This window comes from Uranotaenia lowii, chromosome 1 (assembly GCF_029784155.1).
Source record: "Uranotaenia lowii strain MFRU-FL chromosome 1, ASM2978415v1, whole genome shotgun sequence".
NCBI lineage: Eukaryota > Metazoa > Arthropoda > Insecta > Diptera > Culicidae > Uranotaenia > Uranotaenia lowii.
The window spans coordinates 39,575,849-39,594,651 of record NC_073691.1 but is presented as its reverse complement, the minus strand read 5'-3'; the positions used below and the strand labels follow the sequence as shown (position 1 = coordinate 39,594,651).

The following is an 18,803-nucleotide window of genomic DNA, read 5'->3' as shown; positions in this document are numbered from 1 at the left end:
ACATTACGAAACGGCATATTAATCAAATATCCGTTGAAATAATACCGAACTTAAAAAATTAAATTCCATGTTTATAAGTTCTATGCATAAAATTATACAAATTCTTAAGTTTATCTAGAAATTTAATTCATGAATTGCTTAATTGAACTTCAATGTGTGATAGTGATAATTTCGTGGTAAGTAAATACAGTTGGGCGAAATTTTTTAAAGTGAAAAAATTACTCTTTTCAAATACAATCCTTTGCGAGTTAGCATTTAGTTGTTCTGAGTTGAAATTTCAAAAAAAAATTAACATTTTAACAAATTCCAAGCTACAAAAAATGATTTATGGATTATATGCCCATTTGTGATGTTTGTTCACATTTCATATTCATGAAATGGCGGACATGTCACAAAAAGTCTATTTAAGGACCTCTTTGGAACTTCAAGTCCATAGAAGGCTATTTGAGACTCAATTTGTAACTTTTATACTGAATGGATGCGATTGACATGTCACAAAAAGGCTTTTTAAGAAACTCTCTGGAACTTCAAGTTCAAAGAAAGCTATTTGAGGCCCTATTTGTAACTTTAACACTGAGTGATGCGATTGACGTGTCAAAAAAAGACTATTTGAGGAACATTTTGTAGCTTTCATGCTTGCAATCGAGCAAATTCGGTACTCTTGGAAACCTTTGTTCAGCGACATTCGAACTTTGGAGGTAAGCGTTTAAGTAGATATGGGACTTTTCGTTGCTTGGGCTGCCTCCGCTGCGACGGCTGATGGCTTTTTATTTCAAACTTCCCGGTGAATTCTTCGAAAAGACGGATCCGTCCATCAGGTTTTCAGTAACTCCCTTTGATTCTGCAGAACTTGGGGAAAGTCATTCCACTTGGATCGAAATCGTATCGCACAAACTATCCCTTTGTAAACCCTATCGATGCGAAACAAACAAACTGAACGCGACACACAAAATGAAGAAGAGAAAAAAGCGGGTTTTCGATCTCTCGTAATACAGGACGACTGTTTGAGCTCCTGTGAACTTGTAAAAATTTCAGCCCGGATTTCGGGAGAGATAAAGCGTTCCGAGATTTAGGTGGGTTTCCATTCGAACTTCGTCTGAATGTGACAATTTCCTAGTGAAGTCATTATCCCAAAGGAAATAATTGCAATCTTATTGTGAACGAACATTTAAATTATTGCTTCATTGGTAATTCTTGTATAATTATACTTTTGAAATGTGACAAGACAAGACAAGACAAGAAACACGAATGATTTTTTTTTTTTATCAAAATTACCTTTAACATTTTCCGAGAATTATTAGCTATATGTCTCGTTAAACCCTACATCATGTTTCAATTTGGCTAACGTATCGCTAAGCAGCAATATTTTCACTCTCACCGGTTTAACCTTTTATCTTTCTCGCACATCTCAAGGGAGGCAAAAATACTGAGCACATACTCACTAAAACACGCCAAGTCTTACTTTTTGGCGGGTGATAAACGACCGCTCGAGTTTCATTGCGGACAACCAGACATCCAGACAGACAGCCAGGCAAGCCCGGGTCCCGGACGGAAGATGGATGCTATCTAACAACCCGACGTCGGCTAACGTCAATCAACCTCTCGATGATCTGACGTCTTGTTTGATGATGTGCTTCCTTCCTCCTCGTGCTGCGGTCTATCTGTCAGAGCAAGACAGATTTCGCTAATATTAGAACTTCCTCCTTCAGCAACTTTCACCTGGGCTGGAATGTAAACTAGCCTTTTCATGTACTAGTTTTTCGGGCAGATTATGGATGATAAACCAAACCAGGCTCGTTGATGGGTTTAGTTGCTTGCTAAGTGAAGTGTTCATTGAGCTGGTTACTAGTAGCTATAATAATTAGTAGCAAACAATAGAAACAGTGCGCGTTCGGTTTGTTGATGCGAAAATTTACCTTCGTATCCGTAGAATGTATTTATGTTTGGGTTTTGCAAATCACTGCAAGGGCTTCTAACTTCCGTCAAGGCTGAGTTTCTGATTTAATGATGAAACTACACCGACCAGCTCGAAGGACGTGGTCTGGTTGTTTGGCCGACGATGGTTTTTCTAAACTCGCTTTGACCAGGAAGTTGTTTCCAAACTGAGCCGAGGTTTGCATAATAGGTAGACGACGGACGGGAGAAAGGAAGTCAAATAATATTGTTTAATCAACACTGGTGGCACACATTGTGGGAAAAGTTGAAAACTATGGCCATTGTTGCAACTTTGTGATTTTGAGGGGCTAACTTGGCTTCTCGCTCGAGGCAGAAGTTTTAATGAATATTGGGAAGGATGGAATAAATATTTTCTGGGAAGACACAGGATGAGGCTATTGATTTATAGGACAATCAAATAATAAACAAATACATACATATTTTGCTGATTTATGAATGGTAAGTGAGGACAATCCAGCCCTAATTTTGAATGGCATTGTTGTTCGGAAGCTTTTCACTCAGGATGGTATAAGTAATGAAGGACTAATGTTCTCAAATTTCGGTGAGATGTACTTATACTTATACTTATACTTATACTTATACTTATACTTATACTTATACTTATACTTATACTTATACTTATACTTATACTTATACTTATACTTATACTTATACTTATACTTATACTTATACTTATACTTATACTTATACTTATACTTATACTTATACTTATACTTATACTTATACTTATACTTATACTTATACTTATACTTATACTTATACTTATACTTATACTTATACTTATACTTATACTTATACTTATACTTATACTTATACTTATACTTATACTTATACTTATACTTATACTTATACTTATACTTATACTTATACTTATACTTATACTTATACTTATACTTATACTTATACTTATACTTATACTTATACTTATACTTATACTTATACTTATACTTATACTTATACTTATACTTATACTTATACTTATACTTATACTTATACTTATACTTATACTTATACTTATACTTATACTTATACTTATACTTATACTTATACTTATACTTATACTTATACTTATACTTATACTTATACTTATACAGACCCCGTTCGTTTTTGGCAACATGCCCGAATATTTTGTGTTGCCAAAATCGAATGTTGCCAAAATCGAACGGTTTTTTTCTGAAACTTTTTTCTCTTATTTTTACAAAATAAGTATTTTAATACTCATTAACGTTAAGTTAAGTCATTTCCGACCATTTTTAGAATTTTTATAGTTTTTTTCCTCATCTTTTTGATGCATTTTGCACTGTTTTTGTTATGTTCATAATCTTTGTTTTTTTTTTGTCATTTTCGCTGTTTTTGTCCTTCTTTGTTATTTTTAATTTGATTTTGTAATTTTTAGTCTTTTGTTCGTATTTGTTTTTGAATTTTTTTAATTTTTCAACTTTTTGTAATTTTTGAGTACTTTAATTTTTTTTTAAAAAACTTTTGATTTTTTTGTTGTATTCTATTGCCATTTCTGAACTTAAAAACATATTGTTGGTGTTTGTCTAAATTATATCGGTCCCGTTGTAGAAAAAACTTAAATGTAATGTTGCTTCTAAAAACCGTTCGATTTTGGCACATGTGCCAAAATCGGATGTTGCCAAAATCGAATGTTGCCAAAATCGAATGTTGCCAAAAACGAACGGGGTCTGTACTTATATTTATACTTGGATATTAGATAGTATCCGTTTATTTCCAAAATTATCCTGTGCTAAAAAGCTTTTTTCTGATTTAATTGAAAAATGTTTCGAATGTAGGGGAATACGATCTAAACTCCATTTTACGATGCAAGTGGTGACTCATACAGTTTTCATTTTATTCCTCTGAAAAATCACACAAGAAAGGTGTACTTTTGTTCAAAATGTTTCTGTCCAAATCAGTGTTTTTTCTGGTTGTTTACCACATATAGTGGAATTAGGGTTAAAAAAGACATTATATCTGCGTTCGTAAGATCGTGCGGCGTCTTAAACTATGTCCAATAGGTTATCCGGACATTTCCACTAAACAAAAGTATATTTTCATTGATTTGATTCATGTTGGAGGAATGATACTGAACTCCTTCGCTGCTTATACACTTTTTTCTATACGCCGTCTTGTATAATACTGTGAATTGCTAGATACATTTTTAGGAAACCAGCTATGGCTTAAATTTCAAATGAATTTATGTATGAACACTGTAGACTAGATCACTTTTCGGCTTTTTCGCAGATCAAAAAAGTTCTAGCCTGTTGATAAAAACGATAATTTTATAATGCATGGTGGTTGATATAAAAGACATTTTTATGGATCTGTTTTAAATAATCGTTCAAAATAAACCGGAATTTAAAAAAAAATAAACTACCAACTTGTACAGAAATTTTAATACAATTTTAAAGGTAAATATCTGCAGTTAATTAGACAAAGGATATTTTTCAAAGCTTTTCTTGTAAAGCAAACGGTTTTTTGCCTTTCTTTTGATATAATAAATATACAAACTGAATATATAGCGGTCAAAGTATTTACAGATGTTTGTAACAAATTTGAATTGATAAAATATGTTTTATTCAAGTTTTCTCCTTATCAGCTTGTGCATAAGTAAAGAAACTTTATTCAATCTACTACCCCAGGACTGGGCCAGGAGTTTAAAAAAAAGCGCGCGATTTGATCAAGTTGTAAGTAAGTCCTTTTGATGCCACGTTTTTCCGGTTGCATGAAGATAAAGCTCGAATAGGAACCCTATTATGATTTTAAAACTGATGTATAAATATTTGAATAACAAATAACCTATTTATATAGAATAATTACCTATTCTTGCGATAATTACATTTTAATCATCAAATGAATGGTTATTAACAGGGCTATCTTAATAAGAAAAGATTTTGCAAAATTATTTTTTCGAATTTAATGCAGATTTTTAACTTGTCAGTAAAATTTCTATACAAGTTGGTAGTTTATTATATTTTAAATTTTTTTCGGTTTGTTTTGATCGATTAGCCAAAACAGATCCATAAAATAAATGCATAATAAAAATTATCAGTTTTTATTAACAAGGGCTTGCTAGAACTCTCATAAAGAAAAATTCAAGAAAAATTGGCTTTTTTCACAAAAACTTATTGCGCAGAACAGAAATTAGTTCAAAGCATCTCAAATTTGGCAGAAATACATGAAAATGCATGAGAAACAACCTTGCGAAAAAAAGGGGGAAAATGAACTAGTCTAAGTACAGTATCTAATTTAAGTATGCACATGTTAAGATTTCTTGAAAAAGATATAAAAAATCCCGAAATGTCAGTTAGTGAAAAAACATCGTTTTTTACATATTTGAAAATAAAACGCCAAAAATCTTTACAACATAAAGAACCGGTCAATAGGAAATGGTATATGAATGATTGCAAGCATATTTGTTTTTGTGATTGATCGTTAGTCAACACATTTTGAAATTTTTGCAGAGAAATTGTTGTTCATCTTTGATAATTCGAATTTCTCATTTTTTTTTATTTCATATAACTCGATTTTTCCACTTTTGCAATTCAAAAATAAACTTTGATGTTTACTTACTTTTGGTCAATTTATTCCAAATAATAAGATATTGTTATACTCATCTTGATGTTTCAATTCCAAATGACAAAGATGGATTTGAAATTAATTCCAGCCTTATGAAAAAAGGAAATTTAAATAAAACAAATATGATTATTTTTAAATGATCCATCCTGGATTTTGTTAAACTTCAACATAAAAAATAAGGAAAAAAACGTATCAATTCATTTCTAGTGTGATGTTTTTTTTATTCAAATAATGAATTTGTTCAGAAAACAACCAAATGCGCCATAGGATGTGGTGGAAGGTTCTCATTTTTATTTTTATTTTTTTGTAAAATTTATCAAATTTGAACTAATCAATTTTTAATAACAAAGTCAGATTTTGGCTCTTACGATCCGAGCAAAGGCCCTAGCAGTTCCAAATTAATGAATCAAAAAAAGTAACAATTCCAGTAGCCAACCATTTTTTTTTGTTTCGCTTAAAGTCGATTTATTATCTTTCTGTCATTCACAAGGCCTCATTAGGGGGGAAAATGAGAGCAATTGCCCCTGGCTGCCTGACTTTGGGGGCCCTCAAGTAAAAAAAAAATATTACTTTATAGTAACACCAAATACTCGAAATCTAGGAAAGGAAATAGAAACAAGAAAATCGGAACTAAAACGTAAAATATTACAGAAGTCCCCTTGATATAATTTTTCGAATAGTTTCACTCGGATATAAGCTGAGCCCGCCCCCCTCCCCCCCCCCCCCCCTAGCGTGGATATTGCAAAATTTCTCCTGCAATTATGAAGGCTGAGCAAATCAAGATAACTTTTTTTCCAAAACTTGGTGAAATCTGAGCGTATGATTTGAAATTCTTTGAAACAAAATTGAGAAAAATCTAGGCAAATTCAATGATTATTGGAAAAATTAATCAAGAAGGAAGTGAGGAACAATCCACTATTTTTTTTTATTGAAACACTTCAGCAACGCTTTAATCGTTTTCGAAACTTCAAAAAATTTAGCCCAACTTGAGTTATCTGATTTTTTTTCTGTGTATAAACGCAGGAAAATAAGGATTTGTTTTTACAACATCATGGCAACGCCAGATCACAGTTTGCTTTACATGATCACTTCACTTTGAAAGTCTTGAATGTCTACCCAAAGTGAAAAATACATCATATTCTCTGATTTATTGGAAAGATGGTATATTTTAGGATTTCCCAGCGAATTAAGAACAAAAAAAAACATCTCCCATTTTAATAATTAAGTTCGAATGTCTCGAAATTGATTTCAAGACTTTACAAAAAAAATTCTTGGCAATATCAGGGATGATTTAAATTTTAAAAATATGAAGAACTTGAAGTGAAACATTGAAAATCAATGGGTGATAAATTTATCATCCGGGGAATCAAGAATGCTCACTATATGAGCAAACGTATGAGTATGTATAGTGCAAAGTTATTGTTAGCTTTTTTATCATTATTGAAATTTGTGTAATTTTCATTCGAATTTCTATCTAAGATTAGAGAATCAAATTGAAACTTTTCCTACTGAAGTTTCCTACTATTGATTCTGATGTGCTTTTATTTTAAAATTATTCTTATTGAAGTTAATATCCTGAATTCAGCATTATTATTAATTTATTTTGTGTTCCGTCTCACGACCTAAACTGATGAACAATATTACTCCAATTCACGTAGTCCATGGCAACCGTTCTCCAACTTTTGAATTCAGCATATCGTTTTCCTACGATAATCCTCAAATTTCTTTCAAAACAAATAGAGATTTAATTCATCGATGTTTTCAAGTCTTGTGTTGTTTTTTTAGTTTTAGTTTTAGGTTTTCTAAATTTTGGGAACTCGAGATCTTTGTTAAAATTTCTCAACTCATCTGATTTTTTTAGTGATTTATGATTTTAAGTTCTGGACATCTAATATACATTCTGTTTTTATGTTTTCAAATATATTTTTTGTCACATTAAGAATAACTATTTGTCAAATTTTTCTATCCTCAGAAGGTATTTGATTTGTTATTTAAAATCCGCATAACATTTTTTAAATTTCAACATATTACGAAAAACCATTTTTTGTGTTGAAAATATTTAATTGAAATCAAATGTTGATTTGAAATAAAAATTTGATAATTCCTTCTTTGGCTTCTATTGTAGATTCGTGACTCAACTTGATTGATTGATTTGATTGATTGATTGATTGATTGATTTGAAGATATGGTTTTAATTTGAGACACTGAATTGTGGTTCTGAATAAAATCTGATTTCAGGGTTCGAATAATACTCTCGAACTCTTATATCTGTATCTGCATAGAATTTTAATTGACTTCTTTTGGTTATGTTTTATTATATTAGATTCTTAGTCTGAAATCCTAATGTTCCCAATTGTTATAAGGGAAATATTTAGCCTGCTTTCGACGAAGTACATATCAAGCCTATCAACGATGAAATAAAAATATTTAAAATTCTATCTTTAATTTTTTCTTTACTAGAAAATTTTAGTTGCTGATAGAGTTATTGAATAAATTACGAATCGAATTTTGAAATTCACGGCTCTTATAAGAGTTACGTTTTCGATTAGTTGGCACATTAAAAAAAAATTCTTAGGGGCCCCCGAGAAAAATTACTCAGGGCCCCCCGATGGCTTAATCCAGCCCTGGTCATCCGCGACATTATATCAACAATGCAGCTGGCGTCCAGATATTGAATCTCTTATCCGAAACCACTGTTTTAGATGTTTACTCTTGTGCTCGAATTTTCGAACATCGGATCAAAAGGCAGCTAATTTTTCAATTAAGCTATATCACAAACCTCACGGGAACAAACTATGAGGTTTCAATTTTGATAAATTTTGAGTCATTCCTGAAATAGGATAGAGAAACGAATTTCTATACATAAATTCTTATTTTATCAAATATTATAGCTAAGTTTTCAAAAATTGCTTTTGAACATTCTTCATCTGTGGTTTGATACAAAACTCTGTATTTTCTAAAAAAAATGTCCACAGCACAGCTTTATTTTGAGCCTATTGTGGGTACTTACAAAAGTAGACAGCAAATAAAAAAAAATAGAATGCATCTCCGAAATGGTATCAGAAAAGATTTGTTAAATACAATTCAAACTGTTAATTGTACCAAGAAGTACCATTTGGCTTAATGTTCACCGCAATTTCGAAATGTTATAATGATTTTTATAATTGGGACTTTTCCAGGAATAAACATTACAATTAACACCAACAGAAAAGCCCCTTTTTCATAGTTACGAATAATTTTCTCTGCTGAGCTCATTATACCCTTTTTTACCATGTGAAAATTACAATGTTGCAAGTGTTGATCCGTTTAACATCGTTTGTTTTTCTCCCTTCCCTTCGGCAGATAAACATGGACCCCGGCCACCTCGGCGAGCTTACGGCCGGCTCAGCGTCGAATCCGATGACGCTCAATCGTTACGACGTGAGACCGAACTCAACGACAATCTGATTGATGTGGATGATGTCGAGCTGGGAAATCACAAAAACAACAACAACATCAACAATAATAGTGCTCTAGTAAAGAACCACAACAATTCTTCCTGCAAAAACAACAACAACAACAACAACAACAACAACAACAACATCAGCTGCAGTGACAAAGAAAATTCTAGCTTGAATGGAGGAGCACGTTGCAAAGCTGGAAGCAAACCTTCGTCGACGACAATGATAAATGGTTGTTCCTCCCGGCGGTTGTTTGCACCGTACGACGAGGACCATCACTACAACTGCAACGGAACCGGAAGCGATGACGAGGACTATGACGATGGGGACCGAGACGTGAACCGGAATCAGTCCAACTGCAACGAAACCGATTCGGATCTGGAGCTGGACGCGACGATCAAGGAGCAGCGGCTGGAGGAGCAGGCCATTTCGCGGCTCCAGGCGATGGCCCTGTCCGATGACGATGAGTTCGGTGAGTTGAGGAAAGGGAAAATCTGATTGCGGATTATAGGGAATAGTTCTCAAGGTAGTCGGTATCACTAGGCTATGAATGGGCCAGTGAAATTGGATCAATTTTTTACACAATCAATGGATGAATTACGATTTCCGAAGATGATTAAGGATCCATTATTCTTTAAAGATGTCATTAGTTCATTAGCTGCATTCCAAGATTAACCTTCTACCCAATAAATTTGTGCTTGACTTTAGTTTTCTCATAACTGGCTAAAACAAGATCTTAAAAATTATAAATAAGCAACAGCATTTTATTCTGGAAAATATCTTGAATTTAGTATAGAACATGATAATTAATGATGAAAAATTCTCACACAGATAATCGCTTGCCTAACAGTAGTTTTCGAATCAACTTTGGCGCATGTTTTTATGTGTTTTCTAGAGCACACGTTTTACCTATGTACAACTACGACAAAATTCAACCTGAATTATTTGTTTAATATTTGTGTCTAAGAATTATGACAGTGTCGTAAAAAATTTAATCTTTGCTTTTAAAAGATAGCAACATTTGGCCTAATAATATCTGGTTGTCTACTTTCGTTTCCATTCCACATTTGATTTTCACTGCAAAGTGACTTCTATGAGTCTGTCAGAAGTTTTTAATTTGTACGAACTATATTGACATAAAATAAACACTGCAATGAAAGTAGTTTTCTGAAACCGTAGCTAGCTTTGTGAATTCAAATATTTATAACATATCACAGTTAGGGGTTGCACAAATTAATTAAGGCTAATTTTAATTCAAATTGAGAAAGACCAACTAGGGTATGTGAGCCCTATTTTGGCATGGTCCTTTTCTTGGCATGCCAACATGTCTTTTCATGTTTTTCAGGTCCAAATTGAGCTAAAAAATTTTGAATATATTTTCATTGCGAAGAGAATTATTTGGTTCAAATCTGTGCATATAGAATTTTTTGATTGTTTGTACTTTATTAAAGTAGTTAATTTTTTTCGATCTGCATCCGAGGCAATTATGTTGGAAATCACCGTATGAAAATCAGATGAACTCACCTTTCTAGTGCAACTGTTAAATTCACATGCGAATTCAAACGCGGACATTTATTTGAAAAATTTGCAATAAATACTCATGCCTACAGTTAAACTCGGTAAAAAATCAAAAGATGCTAAAAAAACAAAAGAATGAATATTTATTTAGGTTTTGAATAAAAATTTAAAACTAATTTTGTTCCTTTTCTTGGCAAGAAACTTCAATCGAAATATACCACCAGTGTTGGAAGCTGGAAAAAATACATGTTCATTTAAGAGGTATTTTTGGGCTGATGTTTTCCCTAAAAATTCATTTAAAATTACGCACAAATGTTTTCATACTAATTGGGTTGTATGATAAGACCGTTTCTATCAACTTAAGCTTCGAAATAAATTGAAGAACATAATTGATTCGACAAACTAAAAGTCATATCCAAGCATTGAAAATGCAAAAATCGCTATTTGGGAACCATGAATCGAAGGTACATTGGTATGCGTGCGAACAGCATTTGCATTGCAGTCTGCCGAGCAAAAGCCACGTGGTCTCCTACAGAACACAGTGGTTCGAAATATTAAAAAAAAACTAAATTAAATTAAGCATCTCACAAGACTTGATATGTTTTTCTTATCTAAAAATTGTTAGATCGATGGCAATTTATGACTTTAGTATATAAAATAGATAATTAACTGAGTTTTGGAATCGTTTTCTATTGCTTGGGAACCATATACCCACTCAGATTTAATTTTTTGGATTTTTGATCTAATTTTTTTCATGGAAAAAGAAGTTGGAAGTTCAGGAAAATATCGTTTGCTTTCCAATTATTCCTTAAAATATTTGATGTGAGTCGAATTAAAAAAAATGTTTAAGCAAGGTTTACATTCTAACATCTATTTGGCGTGTCAAACCACTGCGCATCGCCCCGGGCATTCGAGATGGCTCTTGCTAGAAGCTCATAATCTCAGCTAACAAATTCAAAAGGGCAAAATTTTAAAATACCATTCAAGGAATTTTTCAATTTCTTTCTTTATGAAGCCAAACTCCACAATATGAAGACAGTTGTTTGGTAGTGAAAATAACCCTATGTGTCGCAATCGCATTGCGGAATTTCTGGACTTCCGACTTTTTGAAATGAAAGCTTATTTTGTGCTTCCCTTTCAACCAAATTTCATCAATGTTTTCAAAAGCCTTTTTGTTGTATGAGTGAAGCCCGGTGTTCCATCGTCGCATAGAACTTTACGCTCAGCTGACGTCATTCTGTCAGTGGCCTTATATCCAGAATAGCCAACGATTCTGTTAACTGTCAATTGAGCATAGTTGGTAAAGATCTATTGCACTTTGCTGGTGGCCAAGAATCGGATCATCGAAACGGCAAACAATTGGTACGGCGGCCAAGTAATTGGAGCACCGCAGTGAGTACTTTGCATGCATTTTACTCACATTTATGAAAGTTCCATAGAGAAAACATATTTTTGTTGAACTCTAAGCAAGTTAGCAAGTAAATTCTTCAAAGGATGTTATATCATGCACTCAACAAGAAGGTAGGAATGTCAAAAAAAAAAGTAAACCATGCCTTAGGTGTCAAGGTCGGGTACATTTACCCTATTTGCAAATTAGGTTTCTTGACCCCCGGTAAGTTAAATTTTAATCGAAGCTCACTAAAACATTGAATGTATAAAAACATTTATGTACGTTTAGATGAACATTACAGTAGTTTCTCGATTTTATCACGGTAGAAAAAAAAATGTCGGTAGGCTGTGACCGTCGATGACGGAAGTTTTATGTTCAGCGGAAAAATTTACTAGTTCCCTCTTCAAGTTTATTTATTTGTGCATGTTTATTTTGAAATCCATCAACTATCAAGAAGTTTTAGGACCTTCGCGATGTGTTCCAAGAGGGTGAATCTAATCAAATCTAGAAACTGGATCCATTTCCTGTCTTCCTGGAATGCTGTCCACAGACTAATTGCTGTCGGCGTCTCATACTAATCGAGGATGAAACCTCGGAGTCATCTATTGATGTTTGGTATCAGGACAACGTTAAAGCTAAGCACTCTTTTTTTTATAATCAGTTAATCAGAACTTGTAAACTTAAATACTACATTTTTTTTCAATGTGGAGAACTATTCACAAATTTTTTGCCACATTTATAATGTCACCAAAAAAAACATTTCGTTATTTTGATAGTTTGATTCTGAATCTTTCATCATCAATTATTTCACCAATTCAAATTATAAATTCAATCAGTTCTATCATGTATGGGATTTTTTTTTTCTTTATTATAGAGACCTTTAGCCTCGGGCCATGTATGGGATCAGAAATTCTCCTTTTTCGGTTTTATTTTTTGTCTTGTATCGAAACTTAACCAGAAACTACACATAACACATAACTACAATAACATGTTTAGAAATTAAAAATTTCTCTTCAATTTTTCTCTTTTCTAAGTTTAAAAAGTTTAAACTAACCGATATTCATTTATATCATAATTAAATCAGAGATTGGACACAAGTTAAATCTTAATTTTTCTGGTAGAATGCGGCAAGTCGATACATGATTCTTTCAATCAAAATTGCTGAAAAATTATTATAAGTTTTAGTTGTGATCACTTTTTCTCCATTTCCCTTGAAAAAATCATTCAGTTATTTCTTTCACTATTCAAATGTTATATATGATTCAGAATATTCAGAATCAGTTCAAATACCTCTTCGAACTTTGAATTATGTGAGCAACAACTATAAGAGATATGATGATGGAAATCAAGATGTATAATGTATTTACTTCAAATGTGTCTAATTCATAATCACCTTTCAAAATGTTATTTTTTATCTGGCTTAAATGTTTTTATAAATAAAAAATTATATTTCAGGACAAAAAGCTATCAACATAACACTAGTAAAAAGTGTTTCCTATTTTTTTCCTTCCCCCCAACATTCCCAACCAATTTTTTTTTTTGCAAGGATGCAGAGGTCACCTCGGTCCTTAGGCTCAAAGTTGTTCTTTTATCCCATTCTCATTTTTCTAACCTATCTATTGACTACTAGGACGTGGCCGGCGCCGATATTGATGTTTAAAAAGAGAGCATCAGTTTTGTGCATTGCTAATGTGACAATCCCAGGTTCCGTTCATTTGACCTCTGAACAAAATTGATGGCCTCGGTCAATCACGGAGTAGCGACCATTCGCGACGTGGAACTTGTTCTACTGAGCCACGCCTGCGATCATAGAATTCGAAATGTATTAGGTAACTTGTTTTTAAACCAAATTTAGAAATTAATCGCAGAGTATACTAGAATACTCTTCATTCAAACATATCTTAAGGAGCCTTTCGGGTTCAATGATTGGCGAAAACGTGAATATGGCGAAAACGTGAATTTGGCGAAACTAAAAATTAAAGGGGAAAAAAGTTTATTTTTTATTTTCAATCGGTAATTCATGAAAAAAAATTCAGTGGTGGTAACGTTTTGTATCAATAAATTTTGATCATAAGATGTAATTATAAAAGATTACTAAACACAAAAGATCGATTTCAGTTCTTGTATTCTTCTCTTCAGCAATTTTAGGATATTTTCTTGAAATAAAAACATGTAGAATATACATCTAATTAAAGTCTACATCTAATTAAAGTGAGCAATTAAGTTTTAATGGAAATTTAACAGCTGAATCTCTTGTGTCGATTCTGAAATATTTATGAATGACCCTTTAAAAATATTTTGAAATTTGCTTAACTTTGGCTTTAAAAGTGTCTTTCTTGAAATTGGTCTATGGGCAGATAACCCTTGCATTTTCATATGTAGAAAAACAGAAATCTTAGTCCTTTTTACACATTTTAAGGCAAAGCTAGAAAAATTACATTTTGATCTTCCAAAACTATCCATTCAGACAATATTAAAGGCTGTCCGTCCTATCAGGATTGCGCACGCCAGCATTCCAAATAAGCAAATTGAACAAATAAATCAGAGATACATATCTTTCTTCAAAAACGCTTGAGTTCACTCACATCTTTATATGATTCGCATAACCAAAAACGTTTACTTTTTAGAGCGGCTAACCAAGCACAAATAACTAGCATAAGCGTGACGTTTAAATATTTATGTCGATTATTTCGACTTAAACAGCTAAAATAAGCAGTTCAAGGGCATTTTCATATTATTCAATACCTATATACCATAACATAAACCTTCAAAAATATCATGAACAAAGGCCCTCTACGCTTTTGAAAGAAAATTAAGGTCCTGGAAATGGTTTCGAAATGATTTAAAGAAGTGTAATAAAATCGAAACAATAACCGAAACAATAAAATCGTGCGTGAATTTGGCGAGTATTGATAAAACCGAACAGTGATAAAATTTAAAAACTGTATAAGTATTATCCAATCCATCATCATCGGAATTGGCCACAGTTTCCGTCAACCCGGTGCACTGGGTGATTAGACGGTGATCATGCAGTAACCAGATTGTGATTTGAACTCCCACAAATACATAGGGACACAAATACATACTACGACGGAAATGAAATTACTTTCTACTTTTAAGAGGGAATGAATAACGCGGAAACGTCAAAATCTCATAAAAATTTTTTAAAATAGTTTTGAACTGAGAAACTATCCCTTGAGGCTGACTGAGAAAATTTGCCAATCAAACGAAAAGAAAGATGTTATAAAAAATTACAATACACCATTAAAACTTTCAATCTTTTTCAACACTATACAGTTTAATATAAAACGTTCTTTTTTCTTTCTTCATCTATTGATAGAAGCTTTGTCTATTTAGGGTGCCATAAACAGTATTTGTCGAGCATTTTTGAATTGATAATACAATCAAAAATGATAGTTACTAACAGCATTCGCCATCACTGAGGCCGATGACTTCTATGTCTGTAAGTTTGTCATTTTTGTTTTAATTTCATTCTTTAGTTAATTTTACTGTAATTTTAATGTAACTATTTTTTTATGAGTTCATAATCGAACTCAATCTAATTTTAAACAGCCGTTCGAGCCAAAAGTTGTTACCAGAATGTCATTGAATACAAGATTCCTTACTTTCTCAGATCAGAACTATGGGCCATAGAAAGATTTATTTCTCTCTTTCGTTCCAATACTACAAGTCGATTCATCTTGACTCAAAATAGGTCTGTTCAAATGCACAGTTTTTAATTTATCATCAAAAATCGAATAGGTTTGTTCGATTTTGTTTTGCCTCATCATTCTTTAAATTGCCCATCTCCTGTATTCTACATTATTCACAAATTGCTTTTCTTAGTCTGTATTGATCCAAGATTTTTTAATTTCATTGAGTCGAGATCAAGGATTGAAAAACTCATTCAAACGAGCGACGGAGCCTGCATCGCTCCGATTTTTGCTCAGAAAAATGCCCTGGAACGCGAATGAGGTGTGAGCGAGAATCTCCTGTTCTCACGAATCAAGCCCGACCAAAATGAAAACACGACCAAGGCTCCTGATTCCTTTTTGCCTTGCTTCCTTCTCCGCACACAACATCTAGCATCAACCCGACGATTGCGTAGCAGCGAGCCGATTCATGAAACTTATTACCAACCTGCTCATGAGCCGTGTTAGTAATGGTATTATTCTTTCCCGTGGAAAAATGTTCGTCCCTTTGCAAAGCTTGAGCTTGAACAAACACTAACAGCAACAAAGATGACGCCAAGTCGTGTTGGCCAAAAGGAATCGAAAATAAGAAGAACAGTGTGCATACGGCCGGCACATCCAATCCATTTTAGTGATGTTATTATTCTTTTCAGGCAAATATGCCGAGCCAAAAGAATTGTTTGCTTCTTGCTAGTGCTGTTATTATTGCTTTCTACGAAAGAATGTGCGTCAATTTTTGAAGCTACGAGCTTGAAGGAACATCAATAACATCAACAGCAACAGTGTGCACTTGTGTAGCCAATCTTTGAACGATCGGTGCCCGGACGGTACGGACGGTTTGTCTCTGAGAAGGACGAGCCGAAAGATTCTTTTTTCTTTTTTTTTCTTCCTACTTTTTTCTTCTGAACTGGCGTACTTCCTTCCCTAAACAGACAGCAAGCTCGGTATCAAAATTCTCATGAAGCAAATTCGAGTCTCTCGTGATCCCGTTTCTCAGACTCGCTCATGAATATTTTTTAATACGAGCAGCATAGAAACTGTCGTCGTAGAATCGTTTTTGTTGCTGTTCGTGATTGTATTGAACACAAACGAATAGCGAGCTGGCGGCGAAGCATTTTCGTGTGCGTTTCGAGGAGTGAGCGATTTTTATAGTCCTTGGTCGAGATCCATAAATCAAATTTTGTACACCAGTTCAAATTTTTATTTATGATCATCGATTGTGTACTCAGGGAACCAGAATATCTTTTATAATCGATGCCACATTTCATAAACCAAATCAAATACTTTCAGTTTCACTTTTATTATCCAAACGAATTTGCTAAAAACTATCAAGATTACGGATTGACTCAACGTGCGAGATAAAGTTTCATAATATCAATCAACTTTGAGCTTGGAAAAGATTCTCCAAATCTATCAATAGCAATTCGCTAAAAAAATCCAAATTTTATTATTTGTTTTAGTGTCTCTAAGGTTTTCCGGATCTACCCAAATCAAGTTGTTCCAAAGAGCTCGATATACATAGCTTCCAGAGCCTGTACACGCAAAACTAATACATATTTTTGATGGTACATTTTCAAGACCAAGTCGGTAATATCTTGAAAATTCTTCGTCTAACGTCGGATCTCTGAATCTTATCAAACCAATTTGCTTAAAAAAATGAAATTGGCGTCATTTTTGTAAAGAAGTCGCTCAAAAGAACTTTGGTTCTTTTTATTTATAAACTGATATTTCTAAAAAGTATAGACGTTTGGCGTCACTCACACATGTAGCTTCTCCAGATCATCCGATGCCGAAAACGAATCGAAAGATACTATATTTTGCCTTTCTGGATCTTCCAAAACCATATGATCTTTGGATTTGCCAAGTCTCTCTGGAACCAAGTCTCAATATATATTGAAAATTTTGGTTTAATATCGGTTTTCCAAATCTTTCAAAACCAGATCGCTCAAAACAATTCAAGATGGATGATGTCACTTAGGTCCTTTGGAAAACCCGTTCGCGCAAAATCAGTCTTGATATTGGCTTGTCTGGATCTTGCTAATGATATATCGATAATTAAACTCCTCAGGTACTTATATTTTTCGTAGCTCCCACAACTTTCACGCTTCGAAAAATTCGTGTTTAGGTGTCACTAAGCTTTGAAAATAAAAAAAATTACCTAACATTTTGGTTTTTAAAATCTTTGGGAAACCGAGTGGCTGAAAGGAAGTCAATATTTTGGATTAACTAAGGTTCTGCTGATCTTTCGAAATCAATTAGCAGAATCGAACATTTATTGTCTCACTATGGTGTCGCTATGATTCTCTGGACTTTCAGGAACCAAGTCGCTTCATTTCGGTATCTCAGGCCGTTCCGAAACCAAATAGCAAAAATCATAAATCCATTGCTTCATTTTGTATCTCCGGATCTTCTGGGATCAATTCGCTCTAAACTCAAGACTGTTGGCTTTACCATGGTTCTCCGGACTGTCCGGAACCAAGTCGTTTTACTTTGGTTTTTCGGATCTTTCGGAACCAAATTGCGCAAACACTTTTTTTTTGCGTCTCTATGGTTCTCCGAATGTTTCAAAACAAAGTCGTTTCACTTTGGTTGTCCAGATCTTCCGGAACCAAATTGTCCCGAAAACTCAGCTGTTATCAATATAAATCCAGAGTTAATCATTATTTTAACTTACTCAGAATACTCAGAATGCTTCTAGACTTGTCAAAATTTCAAAATGTCGATTTCAAATTGACGATCATAAATCCGGGCAATATCCGGGCAAATTTTGTCAAAACTCAGAAATTCCTCAACAAAATTCAAGAAAAAAGCTGAAAAACAAAATTTATTTTAACCAAAACTCATCATTAGATTTTGAACCGTATTTTAGGCTTCCGAAAAACCTTTAATGATTATTTTTATAAAACATGCTCAAAAAATTTAGTTTTGGAGGTGTTTGTGCTTTTTTTTTGTTTAATTTGCCAAATAAAGTGAATAAATCCGAGCAAAATCTGTGCATTTTTCAATGAAATCCGGGCAACCGGGCCGGGCCGGACTGTTCTCAAATTTAGTATAAAAAATCCGGGCAAACCCGGATAAAACCGGACGATCTGGCAACCTTACTAGGCATGTGAATCTTGCAATCCATACTAATTGCAGATGTTTGGCATGCATTTCACAAAAACAACAGCTTAAAGAAACTGTAAAACATGAAAAATCTGGAAATGTACAATTTTTTTAAAATTG

At 33.3% G+C, this 18,803-nt stretch overlaps 1 protein-coding gene across 1 annotated transcript in view; it reads left to right on the top strand.

Annotated features, from left to right (window-relative positions):
- The window catches only part of LOC129755334 (GATA zinc finger domain-containing protein 21), a 221,624-nt gene that overhangs the window by 112,530 nt on the left and 90,291 nt on the right, over positions 1-18,803 (top strand). The window contains exon 2 of the mRNA XM_055751772.1: positions 8,881-9,450. Coding sequence (XP_055607747.1) covers positions 8,881-9,450 — 570 coding nt within the window. The remainder of the gene's footprint in view (positions 1-8,880; positions 9,451-18,803) is intronic.